General features: G+C 44.1%; 1 protein-coding gene across 2 annotated transcripts; it reads left to right on the top strand.

Annotated features, from left to right (window-relative positions):
* The first annotated feature begins 886 nt into the window (after positions 1 to 886).
* On the top strand, positions 887 to 15,436 carry cdk12 (cyclin dependent kinase 12). 2 transcript variants are annotated; one of them, XM_023410951.2, is made up of 14 exons: positions 887 to 2,819; positions 4,044 to 4,736; positions 6,263 to 6,442; positions 6,533 to 6,672; positions 6,759 to 6,929; positions 8,067 to 8,256; positions 9,365 to 9,421; positions 9,721 to 9,822; positions 10,120 to 10,197; positions 10,296 to 10,412; positions 10,517 to 10,648; positions 10,847 to 11,058; positions 11,612 to 12,034; positions 13,661 to 15,436. In XM_023410951.2, exons 1-14 carry the CDS (start codon positions 1,639 to 1,641, stop codon positions 14,065 to 14,067), a joined length of 4,083 nt encoding a protein of 1,360 aa, XP_023266719.1. In that variant the 5' UTR covers positions 887 to 1,638; the 3' UTR covers positions 14,068 to 15,436. The 2 variants fall into 2 exon arrangements, with proteins under 2 accessions (XP_023266719.1, XP_023266718.1); XM_023410950.2 differs by having other exon boundaries at positions 10,847 to 11,070.
* The last annotated feature ends 566 nt before the right edge of the window (positions 15,437 to 16,002 follow it).

Here is a 16,002-nt window from a genome sequence, read left to right as displayed (position 1 = left end):
TTATCAGCTAAAACTTTTGCACAGTACTGTATATATATTTTAGATGTAATATGCCAGTGTTTTTTTTATATTGATGCTAAGTCTGTTTCAAATGTTTCTATCAGGTCTAACACTCGGCTTGTGTCTCAAATCTAATAGATTTTTTTTGTTAAATAATAAGCAGTCATTTATGCAATATCAAGATGGATGAACCTGCTGTGGGTTTCTATTCGCAGCACATATTAACCCTACACTCTCTGTGCAATGTATATAGTTTTCTATGCTTTATGTGCAAGAATATTACCTGGCCCCAGATTTGGTGTGGAGTAAATTGATTAAACACACTATTGTACAACATATAATGACATAAGGAAGGTTATAAAACTAAACAAACTGATATAGGGGGGGCTTAAACTTATGTTGTAAGGTGTAAAGGCCCTTAAGTCAGTTGAGATTGTCATTTAGTGTTAAATATTCCTAAACATATTCTCAATTAAATTAGCTCAAATCAGCTGACACCCAGTAAACTTGGAGCTTTTGAGGGCCCTGTAGTTCTGGGACCTTCAGATAGTTGCCTGCTTTGCCTGTTTGTAATCCAGCCTTGCCTGCAGTGGCAAATATCGTCTCCTTTATTGCTGCTCAAAAATTAAAACCCACCTTTCATTTCCTGTGAGCCCAATGCTGTGTGTTTTAATTCAATCAAATGTGTCATCCGCTATTACTTGACATGTTAAACAAATGTTTTACTTGTTCATGTTGGTGCATCTTTCTCAGCATTTTGCGTCGCTGTCGCGCCACCACGAATACAGTAGGCGGGCTCTTTGTCGCGATAGGTCGTTGCTATGATACGCCCAAGACTGACAGCGCTCCCGCTTCCGGTTCATTCCGCCGTGCGCAGAAGTTGCTAGTCACAGGAGCCACAATGGCGTTTGTAGTCTCCTTCAGATAGGGCTGTGGATGATATTAAATCCACTAGCATCGCCCTAAATATAGGCCAGGTTGATTCCCAGAGCCATTGATAATAAACTGGAACATCTACTGCACACGAAAATATTATGATTTCTAATCAATATTGAATTTATAGGGGATAAAACTTACATTAAAGGGAACATGTAAACAGTACCAACCGGGTCAAGTTTTCATTTTGTTCGAGCGTCTTTTAATGAAGGCACTTGCTTGTTTCTGAATGCAAAGACCGTAATTCTATGGAATAAAAACACCTTTACTTAACTTGGCACCGGACAAGGACAGCTTTCACAAAGGGACTTTTTTCTTTTTTACGAGTCAGCTCGCTAGCTGCCGAGCATTAGCTAGCGGTGCTAGCTAAATTGAGACGGAGACGACACCACAATGCTCCGATGTTTGGTTGGGATCCTTTTCATTCACTGACCAATTCAAAGTACAAACTTTACAGCACTGGAAAACAACGGTGGCATTTTTCTGCTTTGACGAACTATGCTGGCGATCTCAATGGAATGAACTGGCGTTGAGGACTGGACGTGAGCGGCCTGGTGTGTTTATTTTGTGTATTTTCTTGCTCTGTTTCTGCTTAGTAACACATTAGTTTTGGCATTTGGAGTAGCTGCTGTTCTCTTGTGAATGAATTGCCTGGACTATCGAGGCCCAGTCGCAGGAGAGGTACCGACGCCGGCGTGAGGGATGCCTGGGTCGGACCGACACCATGGGACCAAGAGGAAGCCGGAATCTAGCATCAGCGGTGTGGCACACCAGACCCAGGCCCCGACTCATACCTCTGCGGGAGACATGACGAGCAAAGACGGCAAGGTGCAGTTAAAATCTTCAATGTCCTCTTCCTCTTCAAAACGCAAACGACATAAATCAACCAAACATAATCGGGGATCCTTGGCGGCACCGGGACCCGAAGATTTTACCCTCGGCGATACGGCGCCTCCTGGTGTCAACACGGTGAAGCCTCTGGTTGAGTACGATGATATCAGCTCCGACTCGGACACTTTCTCGGACCCACCGTCCTCCAGGCCTTCTGAGCGGGGGATCGGGGACCGACTGGAGCCCTCACCAGACTACGATAGGGACGATATCGGAAGAGAAGGTGGCGGTAGAGAGAACAGGGGGCACAGACACTCCCGGAAAAAGTCCAAGGACCCTAATAAAATTACAGAATCTGGGAATGGGGAACGTGGGTACAAGAAAAAGAGCAGCAAAGACCGTGAGAAAGGGAGTTCCGGAAAGAGCAAGGAGAAGGCTGCCTCATCAGGCTCTTCATCCAAACGCCAGGTCCAGCCAGAAGGTGACTCTAAACGCGGGGAGCTGATGCTCTCTTCCCAGGTACAGCCTGCAACCAGTGTAGGTAGCACTACTTCCTCCACATCCTCATCTCGCAGCAAGGAGAGCAGCCGCTCAGGGAAGTCTCGCAAAGACCGGCAGCAGCGGAGAGAAGGCCGAGGGGAGGGCAGCCGGACCTCCTCCCAGAGGAGCCGGGCAGACAGGAGCCATCGCAAATCCTCCAAGAGCCACAAGTCGAGCCCTAAGGGCAAGTCTTCAAGTAGGGGTAGCCCTCGCAGGAAGGGCACCACCTCTGCTCTTTCGCCCAGTCCAAGAAGAGGGGCTGGCAGTGAGAGTCCACCGGGCAGTGGGTATGGGCAGCAGGGAGATGACAGCTACTCCAGGAGGAGGGTAGCTCAGCAAAGCCCCAGCCCTTATGGGGATATGTCTCGCCGCAGCAGACAAAGATCAGACAGCCCCTATGGCAGCAGGCACCGGTCTTCCAGCTACGAGAGGGACAGCAGCCCCTATTCAAGGAGACGCTCCATGAGTCCTTATGGTACCCGCAGGTCCTCCAGCACCAGCCCCATGTCTCGGTGAGTATATGCTGTAGGGCGCTCTTAAAACCTTGAAAATCCTTTGGGTAATATGTTCTGAGAATTTAGATAGCTTTCACCCACACTCATACACTCACCTAAACAGTGGAAGTGTCGAATATCAGAGGCCACGTTGAGTGTTTCAGAGAAAAGAAGACCAATTTACCAAGAAAGCCATATCTGCTAGTATTTTTGCAAAGTCCTGACACATTGGGCTGTTAAAACTCGCAGTGCAGGTTGCTTGTGTTTGTTTAAGTGAGGCAGACCTGTTGAACATGCAGACCCCTTCTCCCTCCATTAAACTATCTGCTGTTAAAAAGGGAATCTGCAAGAGTCAGCATGTACCTGTATGTTCTCCATGTGGAAATTTTGACAAATGGGTGGGAGGGAGAGTGTGAGAAAATGTGAGGATGGAGGCACCTTCAAATCAACCCAAGTGATGGCTATTTTATATCTGCAGTACAGAATGTCAGTAAACCATGGACTCTGGTTACACCAGAGGTTAGGACAAAGCATCCCTTATCTATGCCTTTCATTTTGTACCGTAGATGTAAGCCACTTTTCTCTCAAAAAGAAAATTAAAGTATTATTATATTTATATTAATTATTATTAATTATAATTAAAATTAAAGGCAGCTTTAAAAAAAAACAAAACAAAACAAAAAACAACTGATACCTGGTGGTAATAATAAGATGTGTTAGAATGCCATGTGTAATACCATGTTCATATTTCCCCACATCATACAAAGCCTCTTAATTGTCTGTTTATTGAGATTTTTCCTTGTATGCATTATGAGACAGTGGCCTATATCTGTGTCCAAAATGGAGTCAAAGCAAATGTAAACCAGGAAATTAGTCAAAGAACCAACTGTAACACTTCAGTTAATTGTAAAGTTTAAGATCCAATCTGTCTTTCAGTTTTAAGAGCAACAGTTGTTTCACTGTTAGCTAAAATATAACTATATTAACTTCTGTTACTTTGCAAATTAAAAGGCCCGCATGTTTTGGTTTTGCATGATGATGTGATCAATAACCATTTTATTTTGTGATGGAAGAGGTTGTTTCTATGCACTCTGTTCCTTTTTAAATCATTTTCAGAAAGCAAGCAACATGTTTTATCATATTTTCTGACTTCAGGAATATGAAGTAGAATTTATTTTATAGGAAAAATCTGTTTATGGAGTTGTTCCTGACAATTTACAAAAATGTGTTTCTTTTATTTAGACGCTCAGGCCGCTCCAGGAGTCGCTCCCCTCTGCACTACTCTTCTTCCCGTCGCTCCTCCTCTCGTTCCCGTAATAAGAGGCACACGACCTCTAGTGGAGCAGGGGCCAGTTCCCACAGCAGCCGGCCAGCTAGCCGCTCCCCTCCCTCCTCCCGCCTGCCGCTTAACTCCAGCCTAGGAGCAGAGCTGAGCCGTAGGAAGAAGGAACGCCAAGCTGCTGAGGCAGCTGCTCGTGCCAGTGGTGGTGCTTCCCCTCCTCCGTCAGCACGTAAATCTGCAGGCTCCTCCTCCTCACGGCCCACTAAAGCTGAGGCTCCACAGCCAGAAAGAGACTCGACGACAGCAGCAGAACCCCAGCCGCCGCCGCCACCACCCGCACAGCTACCCCAGGACCTTCCCATTGGTGAAGATCAAGTTACTGCGCCTTTTCACTCTTCTTCCGCCTCCTCTCCTGCACCTCCTCCCCCTCAGCCCTCTCCTCCTGTGCCACCTGGATCAGCCACCCAGATTCCACCACCACCACCTCAGGCAGAAACAAATATTCAGCCTCCAACACCCTTAACCATATCCCAGGCCAAATCTCCAGCAATCGGTCCCACACGAAGCCCCATCCGCCAGACCCCACTTCACAAGACGTCAACTCTGCCCCCCCTGCCTTTGCCACCTGTACTGCTGGGAAACACTCAGGACAGGTGAGGACCACCAACAGTGACACGCATACAGAATGACCCACAGTGCACACTAAATTAGGGCAACTTTTGCTAGCAAACAGCACAGGTGCATACATCATAAGACGCGACTCAAATAAACTCAAATCTTTGATGGTTAACAACCTGCCCACCCGTCTTTGACTGCGGCACATAAGGTCCTATTAACTTTCCTGCAACTACACACTTGGCAGCTACAGTTCTGACCTGCCACACTTGAGATTTAGTTCAAGTTGTCACACAAGAATCACGACAATGTATCAGACTTTTCAATAGAGTTTAATATTATCAGTTAATTTATATTCTGTGATTGGCACTAATTTCCCTTTGGACTTAGTGTATTTCAACTCCCGTAAGGCAAAGCTCTGTGGTGAACATTACTTAAGAGAGAGTAAAACCCCTTTTCCACTGGTCAAAAAACCCACTAAGACCTGCTAACATCAGGCTTTCGTCTGCAATGTGAAAGGGTACAATCGGCACTCGCTCCAGGTCAAATGACTCTGCCGTAGTTGCAGCTTAAACTACAAACATCACAGCTACACTGTGATTGGGGGAGAAAGAGTGAGTGCAGCCCTGAAATAAGTTTCAAAAACACACGATCACAGATTGAAGTGTCTGACACTTACAGAAGCACCAATCTCGGGATGAGATGCGAGGGATCCATTTTACCAGTTTGCATGGCAGCTAGCAGCTCACTTTTTGTCCCCCTGTCTGCGTGAGTGTACTCTGGTTCTGCATTCGACGATATTGTTCTCTGCAGTTGTGTGTCTGTGTCCTTTCAGTCCAAACAGAAATGTAAACTCATTTGGCAGCGTGAAAGAAGTCAATCTCCTTTTTTAAGCGAGTTTATCCGCGTTTAAAAAAACCTGCTTATATGTGCAGGTAGGGCTGCACAAAGTAATTGATATATAATCGAAATAGCAGCAGCAGGACCTGCAATTGTTTTGATAAAAGTTAGAATATGTCACAGCACTGTTGTGCATTGTTAGCATCATAAGCGTTGTGGTGCTACAGAGAAATCATATTCTTCAGACTTAAGGGAAGCGGTTTGTTTGGTACAAGACCCAACCAAAATCGCACCATCAGTTTTTAAAATTTTCAGTAAAAATGAAAATGCAAAAACAACCATTCTAGTATTGCAATATCTGCCAGAATAATCACAATATGATTTTGCATAATGTGCAGCCCTACCTGCAGGGTATCAAAGACATCTGATAACTTAGAATCCAGTTTAGAGAAGTCAGGTGTTTGAGCAAGGTAGGCGACTCAGCTAGCCTGTCTATTGCATTGATTATAGATTATCAAGTGCAGAAAGCTCCTATCATTATATTTGCACGGTTTTCCCTGCTCAGTTGTATTACATAAAACGGTGAGCTAAGTGATAATGTGGAGATCTGGGACACGTAATCAAAGAGTGCACCTCTCCAAGTAAGTATCTGATTTCTGCTTCTCGTCTTTCTCCTTAAACTATTACACTTTTGTCTAACACTCTTTTTATTTTGCACCATCAGTCCAAAGAAGTCCACCCCTCCTCAGAGGCCATCTAGGAAAGAGAAGGAGGTTCGCAGCCGGCCATCACTCATTGACCTTCCGTTACCACCCACCCTAGCCGGAAGCGAATCCTCACCCCCACAGTCCCCAATCCGCCAGGCTCCTCCGCTACCCCAGCCAGCCCTTAAGAAGAGACCAAAGTCAGTTTCATTTATTACGCACACACTTTCTGTCTCCTTTTGTTAATCCCACATCAATTCTAATCCGGTTTTCTTGTTGGTTGTTTCCAGGATTTGCTGCCCGCGATATGGTGAGCGCAAACACACCCAGAGTGACTGGGGCAAACGCTGTGTAGATAAATTCGATATCATTGGCATCATAGGGGAAGGAACCTATGGTCAAGTGTACAAGGCCAAGGACAAAGACACTGGTAAGGAGATATTATCTGGAATTTGGAAGTGGAATATTTAAATTCAGAGATCAGATGATTAACATGATTCTTCTCTAAATGCCCAGGGGAGCTGGTGGCTCTGAAGAAAGTGCGTTTAGACAATGAAAAGGAAGGGTTCCCAATCACAGCCATCAGAGAGATCAAGATCCTGCGGCAGCTCAAACACCGCAGTGTTGTCAACATGAAGGAGATTGTCACCGACAAGCAGGATGCACTTGACTTTAAAAAGGACAAAGGTAAGAGGGTGAGAAACGATCTTTCAACTGGGTAATATGGAAAGATAATAGCCAGTCTGTGGTGGTGCTGTTGCTCTTGCCTGTCTGAAACTTTCAGGCATACTGTACCTCTGGCTATAATCTATCACACATTGGAAATGTTTTCCATCAGCTGTGACAGCACTGATTCGGTTGTAGCCAGAACTGCAGCATGTCTGAAAGAAGGGTCATCACGGTGTGGGTGTTCTTCCACTGCTGTTGAGCTCAAAGCAGTGACAACCACAGGATAAATGGTTACATTAAAATGATTGAATAAAAAAAAAAGAACAGCATAAAATCACAACAATAGTTGTTGGAGCCAAAACCACGATGTTGTCCAGAAGATGCTGAAACCAAAACACTTCTTAAAACTTAATGGACAATGTGCCCTGTTCATCACTACGCCATGTGTCACTGCCCATTATTTAGTTACCATTGTTCATTTGACAGTAGACATTTTGGGGCGGTTGCATTTTGTTTTCAACTTCTACATGAAATAAAATTTCGTGTTTTATAGATTTGGTTTTATTTTGTCAAAACAACAACAAAAAAAAAAGTTAAGTCATTTAAAGTTAAAACTATCAAACCTGAACTTAATTAAATTGAATTTGAGTTTGTATTTGAGTAGTTTATCTGTTTGAAAATATGAATTGAATATTGAATATTCTGATAGAGATACACACCGTACCCTAATAGTTACATTGAATTGCGGATATTGACTGTAAAATAGTCACATGGTGGTTAATTTACCACAACTGGAAAAATCTAGGTCTGTTTTATCCTTTTTTTTTTTTTTTTTTTTTTAACAAACACAGCTAATGTGAACATGTTTTGCAGTGACAGAAAGTATTTATGATGATAGTATTGGAACCCTTCTGCCTCACAGAGAAAAGCAGGAAAGATGTGGAGATTTCTGTTTATCTTACTCTTAATTGCATATACCAACATACAAAAACATACATACAAGTAAAAACCAGGAGTAATGTGATTATTGCAGTTGGTTTTGGTGGCAGATAAAATCACTGTTTGCAGTGCTTCAGGAGTTTTCTGCTTCATGTGACTTAGTGATAATTTACCCTTAAATTCTAAATTTCTCAATACGTCGTCCCTCTGTCTCAGGAGCTTTTTACCTGGTGTTTGAGTACATGGACCACGACCTGATGGGCCTGCTGGAGTCGGGCCTGGTCCAGTTCTCCCATGAGCACATCCGCAGCTTCATGCGCCAGCTGATGGAGGGCTTGGACTACTGCCATAAGAACAACTTCCTACACAGAGACATCAAATGCTCCAACATACTGCTCAACAACAGGTAAGTAACACGGACACCAGGAGTAAGATGGCGTAAGGGACTTTCATGAGGAGAGTGTGTTGTGGTGTGTTTGCTGTGGCAAATGCAGCTGTTGCAGTTGAATTTTGAAATATCATTATTACCTACAGGTTGTTAAATCAACTTTTTGTTTTTGTTTACTTCTCTGCCTCTAATCCACTCAACAACTTTGTGATAATTCCTGCAGACAGTTGAAATGCAGCTGCAGTCTGTAAATACGGTAAACTCGAGTCCTAAAGCAGGCGAATGCCAACGTTAATGATCGGACTGCAATTTTTTTGAGGTGCATCAGCAGCAAAGCAAATTACAGTGCTGCTAATTTAATCGAGCGCTTCAAATAACAACAATGAAGGAGTACAGCAGGTTCTCACAGATGGTTGCTTAGTACAATTCTGCATCCAATCTGCAAATGTCACAGGACGCATGAGTGAACAGAGTTAAATGAGCTGCACAAGCTAAGATGCTAATAGGTAGAAGAAAAAAGGTTTTGCTGTTTTATGGAGCATTTAGAGCTACGCTGTGCAACTAACCCTGAATAGATGCCTGGAGTTTGGACATTTGCACTATGTAACTGCTGAGTTTGGCCAGAAGCTTTATTGTTTTGGCTTTTACCTTCTCAAAGTGCCTTGTAAGATAAGATAGTCCTTTATTAGTCCCACATTGGGGAAATCTGCAGCAAAGTGGACAGTACAAAAAACTGCAAAATGTCAACATCAAATACAAAAAACTTTAAATAAAAATAAAAAGATAACAGAGATATTGAAAAAGATATTTAAAAAGAGACAATAATAATAACATATGTACAAAGCAGATATTTAAATATACAGCATGTACGACATTTTTCAGTCAGCTATAATATCACTAAACTGATTCTGGTATCAGATTTTAGTAACCTGGATCCAGATGATCGATATCCTCACTAATAGCAAGTTTTATAATTTTGTGTTGTCCAAAAGCGAACTACTAAAATGTCTGGTTTCTTTCTTCTGTCTCAGAGTTAGATACAAGTTGTTGACAGCGGCTTGTTGCCTCATTCTTGCTGGTGTTGCTCCTAATCTCAGATTGTTGCTATCTGTGTTTCTTTGTTCAGAGGTCAGATCAAACTAGCTGACTTTGGTTTGGCCCGGCTTTACAATTCAGAGGAAAGGTAAGACGACAGTGTTTGTCATCTCTGTATATACTTGTGAATGTATGCGATATATGGAGGCCTCATCTGCTTGAGTCTGTGTAGTGAATATCAGACCTGGTTTTTAAATGTATGATTAAAAGTGTTTATGATGATTGGAGCAGTAATTAAACCTCATCATGAGCTGGACTGCCCACTAGGTGGTGCCGTCTCTACATAAGAGAGATCCTAGTTAGTTGAAGCTGATATGTTTATGGGGAATAAATGCTGGGTGAATGAATGCTGACCCTCACTGCCCCCCTCTCTTTCCTTGTGCCCAGTCGGCCGTACACTAATAAAGTAATCACACTATGGTACCGACCCCCCGAACTGCTGCTGGGGGAGGAGAGGTACTCTCCAGCCATCGATGTTTGGAGCTGTGGGTGAGTATGACACTCTAGCACACCTGTGTCCATTCACAGTTACTTTATTTATTCTTTTACCTATTTACTTTTTTTAATTCTATAATTTCTCCAATGTGGTGTAGATATCATGACCTCTAGCATAAACTGTATATAATTTGTAATGTAAGTTCATATATATATATATATATATATATATTAATACATGTAGATTTGAACTGTCTTGTCTGACTGGACTTGAAATGTTTTGTACGTCATATGCTCAGTATGAAGTGTGCATTTTCTCACTACCTGCCCCGGTTATCTGTCATTGCCCAGGTGCATTTTGGGAGAGCTCTTTAAAAAGAAGCCCATCTTCCAGGCCAACCAGGAACTTCTACAGCTGGAGCTCATCAGGTAAGCTGCTCTTCCCTGAACACAACATCCCAAGTAATAATTTCAATCACATCCCTATTTTGTAACCGCCGACCCCATACCTGTGTCGTCTCCTTCAGCCGCCTGTGTGGGAGTCCCTGTCCTGCAGCCTGGCCTGACGTCATCAAACTTCCCCTCTTCAACACCATGAAACCCAAAAAGCAGTACAGACGGCAACTACGGGAGGAATTTGCCTTGTATGTTGCCATGCTGCTCTTTCCCCCGAAAGTAGCTGTGATCAACTCTTTGTCTGTTTTTGCATTTGAAAAATGTCCCCCCCCCCCCTCCTCTCTCTGCATAGTTTACCTACTCCTGCCCTGGACCTGCTGGACCGAATGCTGACCCTCGACCCTGCACGGCGCTGCACATCAGAGCAGGCTCTCCACAGTGACTTCCTTTGTGATGTGGAGCCCAGCAAGATGCCGCCGCCAGAGTTAGTAGCTCATGACCTATGGCTTCACATTATCGGGATATAAAATTCAATTAGAGCACATAAAAACAACATACTGACTTTTATTAATCTGTATAGTATTAGATATACATTAGATTTGAAGATGGTGAATAAATATTCTAAATGCACACTGTAGTCATTTTAAAAAATGTTTGGCATGTCTGCCCCCTCCGTCCCCAGTCTCCCTCACCATCAGGACTGCCATGAGCTGTGGAGTAAGAAGAGACGGCGTGCACGTCAGAGTGGTGTACCAGAGGATGTGCCTGTACCCAAAGTGCCCCGTAAAGACACGACAGGAACGTCTAGTGGAGAGAACAGTCGGCCCCAGAGCAGCCCCGCCGGAGCCCCGCCGCCCCCGCCGGGAAAACCACCCTCCACAGCCAACTTAGAGAGTGAGTTGTCAGGTAACACATAACCTCACACAAGTAGTGAGCCAGGAACACATATGGATGTAAGACACACTGGTATTAAATGTTTCTATATTCTGCTTTTCCAATACAAGGCAAATGTGGAAAGTTTGCACATTTGTATAATATTAATGGAATGAGCAGCCAAGTAGAAAATGCTCTGATACCCAGTCATATTAGTATTAGAGAGCAACAGTAGATAACAGGAAATGAAGGAAAGGGATGGAGAATGACCTGCAACACCTGGCTGGATTTGAACTGGGGATGTTGTGGTTGATGGTTGGCATCCTAACCCCAAAGCCACAGAGGCACCTCATCATTGCAGTGTTTTCTGATTGTCCTGTAATTACTATACTTTCTTAGCAAAGCTGCATCATGTTGGCAAAGATGGGAATGCAGTATACTGACATACAGTTGCACTGCTCGGAAGTGAGACATAATTTTGAATCATGTAGAGGAAATGTTGGTGGACCTTTTTGTTTGCACCGTATTGCTTTCTCATAGTTTGAATTTTGGCCGTGTGAATGTGTGTGTTCAGGCCTGGGAGCTGTTGCAGAGCAGCTGAACCAGACAGAGTTGGCAGTGCTGCTGAACCTCCTCCAGGGACAGACGGATCTCAGTCTACCCCAGGTAGCCCAGCTCCTCAACCTCTCCAACCCAGAGACTCTCAGCCAGTCGTTGTCTGCCCTCAGTGAGGCCTCTGACCACCAGGGGGCTCAAGAGGACCAGGCCCAGCCTGCTGCCAGGTCCCAGCCACCGGAGCCACCTCCTGAACCCCAGGAGCCGTCGCCGACGTCCGGGGAGCCGCCACTCAGCCAGGAAGACCAGGCCAACCTGCTTGCTCTCATTTTGGGTCACATCATCAAGCCTCAAACCGAAGAGCAAGGCGACGAGAGCAATGGCGTCCAATCAGAGGAGGCACTAACGCGCGGTTCGTCCGCCTCTACTACTGATCGCAAGGGCAAGTCTGGGTTTAGTCTTTAGAGGGTGGAAAACGGGGGAACCAGGGTCAGGTGGAAGTCACTGGGGACTGCAAGAATGAGGAAAACAGGGCAGAGAACAAACAGAAGCTGACTGAGCTTTGGCTCTAAAGATTCCTATATACTAATCACATGTTAGACTACCTGAAGAAATCAGCAGAATGAAAAAATTCACCAAATGAATTTGGCTATTACACTTACCATGAGTCTCCCTCCCCCTCCTTCATCCCTGACATTCCTAAACACACACACTCACCATTGTCCCTTTCACCACCCGACAAACTAAAACATGCAAAAGAAAAACCTGCAAAATGTCTGTCTAGTGTTTGTCTTCATGTGACCCTGGTAACCAGTCAAAAGGTTTGGTGCACATGGGCATCTCTTTCTTGTCTACTCAATAAACCAGAAGAAAGTGTAGTTTTTATTCATTTGAGTGAAAAGAAAGGTTCACACTGTATTGTTCCCTTCCACGTTTCTCTTCCTCCTTTCTCCCTCACAGTCTTTGTTTCTGTATCTGTCCCATTTTCCACATGTTTTTTCCTTCCTCACTTCATTCTCATTATAAAGCAGGTGTCATGGATTCGTCACAGTAAAAGATGTTGCTTTAAACAGTCTGTAATGTCAGCCTTTTTATGAAGAAAGTCTAATAAATTATCAAGTGAAAAATAAATGTTTTGAATCTTTTAGACCTCACCTGCATGTGTTTCTTTTAACTTTGGTTTTGTCACACATTTTCTTTTTGTTTGTTTTCAACTGTTCACTCTGACTCAGATATTAGTTAAAAAAAAAAATGTGATTAGCAAGTTGAATAAAACTGTTCACTCTGCTGCTGACACTGGAATGGTAACAGTCCTGTTTTCTTCTGGTTATTTATCCTGTCGAGGCCTCTGAAGCAGCCTTGTTGGCCTGCTGTAGTAGAGGGGAAAAAAAATACACTAACCTGGTTGTGCAAACTTGTCCTGCCCTTTACAATACTTAAATTCTCCTACATAAGTCACCCTTTCTGTTTATCCAGCTGTACATGCTCCTCCTAATGTTTTCTCCCACATTTTTCCTTTCATTTAAGGCAACTGCCTCTTGGTTTAGTTTCGCATCAGTGCATTTAAAAAAACGTTCCTGTATTTAATAAACACCACTTAGAATTAAACCGGTATTTTTTTCTATAATTAACACTGAGATCCACTGAGCCTGAACAGGGGCATGGTTCTATATTTTTCATAGGCCACATATAACGTTTTACCTTCTGAATACTTGTGGCATTTATTGTGCAGCATCTACACAGTGACTGTAGGTTCATGAAAGTCAACTGGTGGCAGCAGTACTGACGGATATTTCATGTAAGCCCTTATAATTGCAATAAAATGTACTTCATGCACTTAGAGCGCCCTGCTCTCCCTCTTGTGGTGAAGGAGAGAATGTCAACATGGTGTAACTCCATGTCAGGCCCGTTTGATACAAATACATTTTTACTTTCCTTAATAATTGTCAGATGTAGAAACCGAACTAAGGTTCATGTAAAGACAGTCCACATGTTGACATGAAACATGATATGCCAGATATGCCTTGATGTCTAACATGTTGTCCTCTGTCCTGTTTGGCTCCTTCAGATGGCGCAGTGTCCAAAAAGAAACGGCTTGGCGCCAACCAGGTGCCTCCATCTTGTGAGCAGCGTCCACCCTCTCCACCCGGGCCACCTCCGCCTGCGCCTCACCTTCAGGCCGGTTCAGAAACCCAACCTAGCCAGGACATCAGCCCCGCCGTGGCAGCCGCGTTGCTCCAGCTCATCTCTCAGCAGGACTCGGAAGCTGGGGCCTCTCAGAGCAGCAAGGACCCCTCTCCGGCTGTGGACGCCAAGGCCCGGGGACAGCCCCCGCCGCCCTGGGTCGCAGACTCTCCGCCTAAACCTTCTGCTGCAGCTGAGGCCCCAGCAGGACTGGTGACTGCTGCTCCCACCACCGCAGCACAGTTCCCTAAGGACCAGGACCTCCGTTTTTCCCACGGAGCTGCCCGCTGACCCCAAGCCTCCCCCCCAGGGTGAGATAGACCCAGGTATCGCCCAGGTATCATGGGATGGCTCCAGCAACCCTGGCCTAAAGGGAAAGGCAGAGGGAGTGAGCAGGTAGTGAAAGCTGAAACAAAGATTGTGAATGTGAATGTCTGAAAGAAAGAGATTAAGGGTCTTTTCAGTTTTGGTCGAGAACATGGCCGCCCTCTGAACAAGCTGTCATGTGTTGTGTTGGTGGGACTGGTTGGACCTGGGGTTGGTTCTGACCTATAACAGTCCAGTTAGGGACAGTCACCACCTCCGGTCCCTTGCTCTTTCCTCTCAACTGAAGGTCCTGACTTGAATGAAGTTTAGCTTCCAAATTGAGTGCCATTCAGGTGACACTCAACTTTGAAAGCAGCTGGTCTCCTTATTTCCCCCCCTTAACAAATGATTGTCGTGTCCACTGCAGTGCCCACTTTTAACAAGGTCATCAGTGCTTTGGGGAATCAAGTCATTGTCCGCTGCTCTGTGATGGAGCGGCGTCTGTGACAGATAAGCTGAAGCTGATATACTGTGTATGGGTAGATTTGAGGCTGTGAGCACACTGATAGGAACACTGGAGGACCTTGAGTTTCCCGCTGAACCTTACTTGCTGGCTAGCTCCCCTGCTTTCAGCTTGTGCCTCCTTTTGTGACCCCGCACCCCCCCCAGCGACCCCTGAATGATCTCGGACTGGTGGGGAAGTTTGGAAGTTTCTGCTTTGGATGGCACCTACAACAGTGTACATCTGCAGGACTGCTTTTTTTTTTTTTTTATCTTACGCCAAGGCTGTTCAACAATATATTCCATCTGTCATCAACCCAGCTGATCTGCGCCGCGTTGTCAGCCCACCTAAAGACTTTCCGTCTTTTACATGCAGCAAACCCCTATGTTGTAACAAACCTAAGCCTGTAGTGCTCATGTTAATGTCAGAGATATGAATTAAACCACTACATTTTGATGGACTGCTCCATGAAACACAAGCTATCCTGCTAGTCGACGTATAAAGATAGAAACATACATACACACTCAGAAACTGACTTTTACGGCTTTTTCCTGGTGGGCTCTGAAAGCCTCGTCTGCTCCTCGCCTCCCTGCAAACTTGTGCAGTAAAAGTTTTCTTTTTCTTTTTTTTCTTTTTTTTTTTTTTTCTTTTTTTTGGTGCAGTTGTTTTCTACATAAAGAAAATGATACACACTTAAAAAAAAAATGGTCCATGGTTCTGTTTCCATTTTTTGCTTTGGAAAATGAAGGGGAGGAGAAAATGGTTTCATGTCTGTAAAAAGGAAAAAAAAATATTTTGTAATATGTGTTTTCTTGGTTCAGTTTATTAAAGGAAGTTATGCGACCAGTTGAATCGTCTCTCCTGGCATCTCTGAATGTTTCTACAAAGTGGCCACTAGATGGCAGGCATTCACTCGTCCACACAGTGAGCTCTCTGCAGAGGCCTGATTGAAGTTGAAGAACTGCAGCACAGGCTGAGTTGCACATCAGGTTTCTGGTATTTCTTAAGACTCTAATGATCTGGTAACTCATGTTTCCTCATTTCCATTTTTTCAGGCAACTTGGACTAGAGACATTACAAGCAAGGAAAGTCATTGATCATACAAGAGGCACAGGTAAAATGATTAAAACTAAACTTAAAGCACACGATTCACAATTACAACTTTAAAAAAAAAAAACATGCATAATTTCATTTTAAACATGGCAAAGGTTTAATAAGGTTCCTGCTTAATCCTGGCATCCAAACTGTTTTCTTGTTCCTTATTTGAGATGAGATTTTTGCATATGGCCATAACATGTCGTCACTGTTGGCAACATGCAAACTTTGTGTGTCAGTTTTCTCTTTTTACACACTCATGATTTGTGAGCTGTCGTGGTTGGAGGTGAACAGTTGTTACAAATCAAGTCTGGATGTGGCCA

The sequence above is a fragment of the Seriola lalandi genome, unplaced genomic scaffold, assembly GCF_002814215.2.
Source record: "Seriola lalandi dorsalis isolate HSWRI2012SDOR001 ecotype SW California unplaced genomic scaffold, Sedor1 jcf7180002054443, whole genome shotgun sequence".
Classification (NCBI taxonomy): domain Eukaryota; kingdom Metazoa; phylum Chordata; class Actinopteri; order Carangiformes; family Carangidae; genus Seriola; species Seriola lalandi.
The sequence above is the reverse complement of the archived record's forward strand: the minus strand, read 5'-3'. Positions and strand labels throughout refer to the sequence as shown.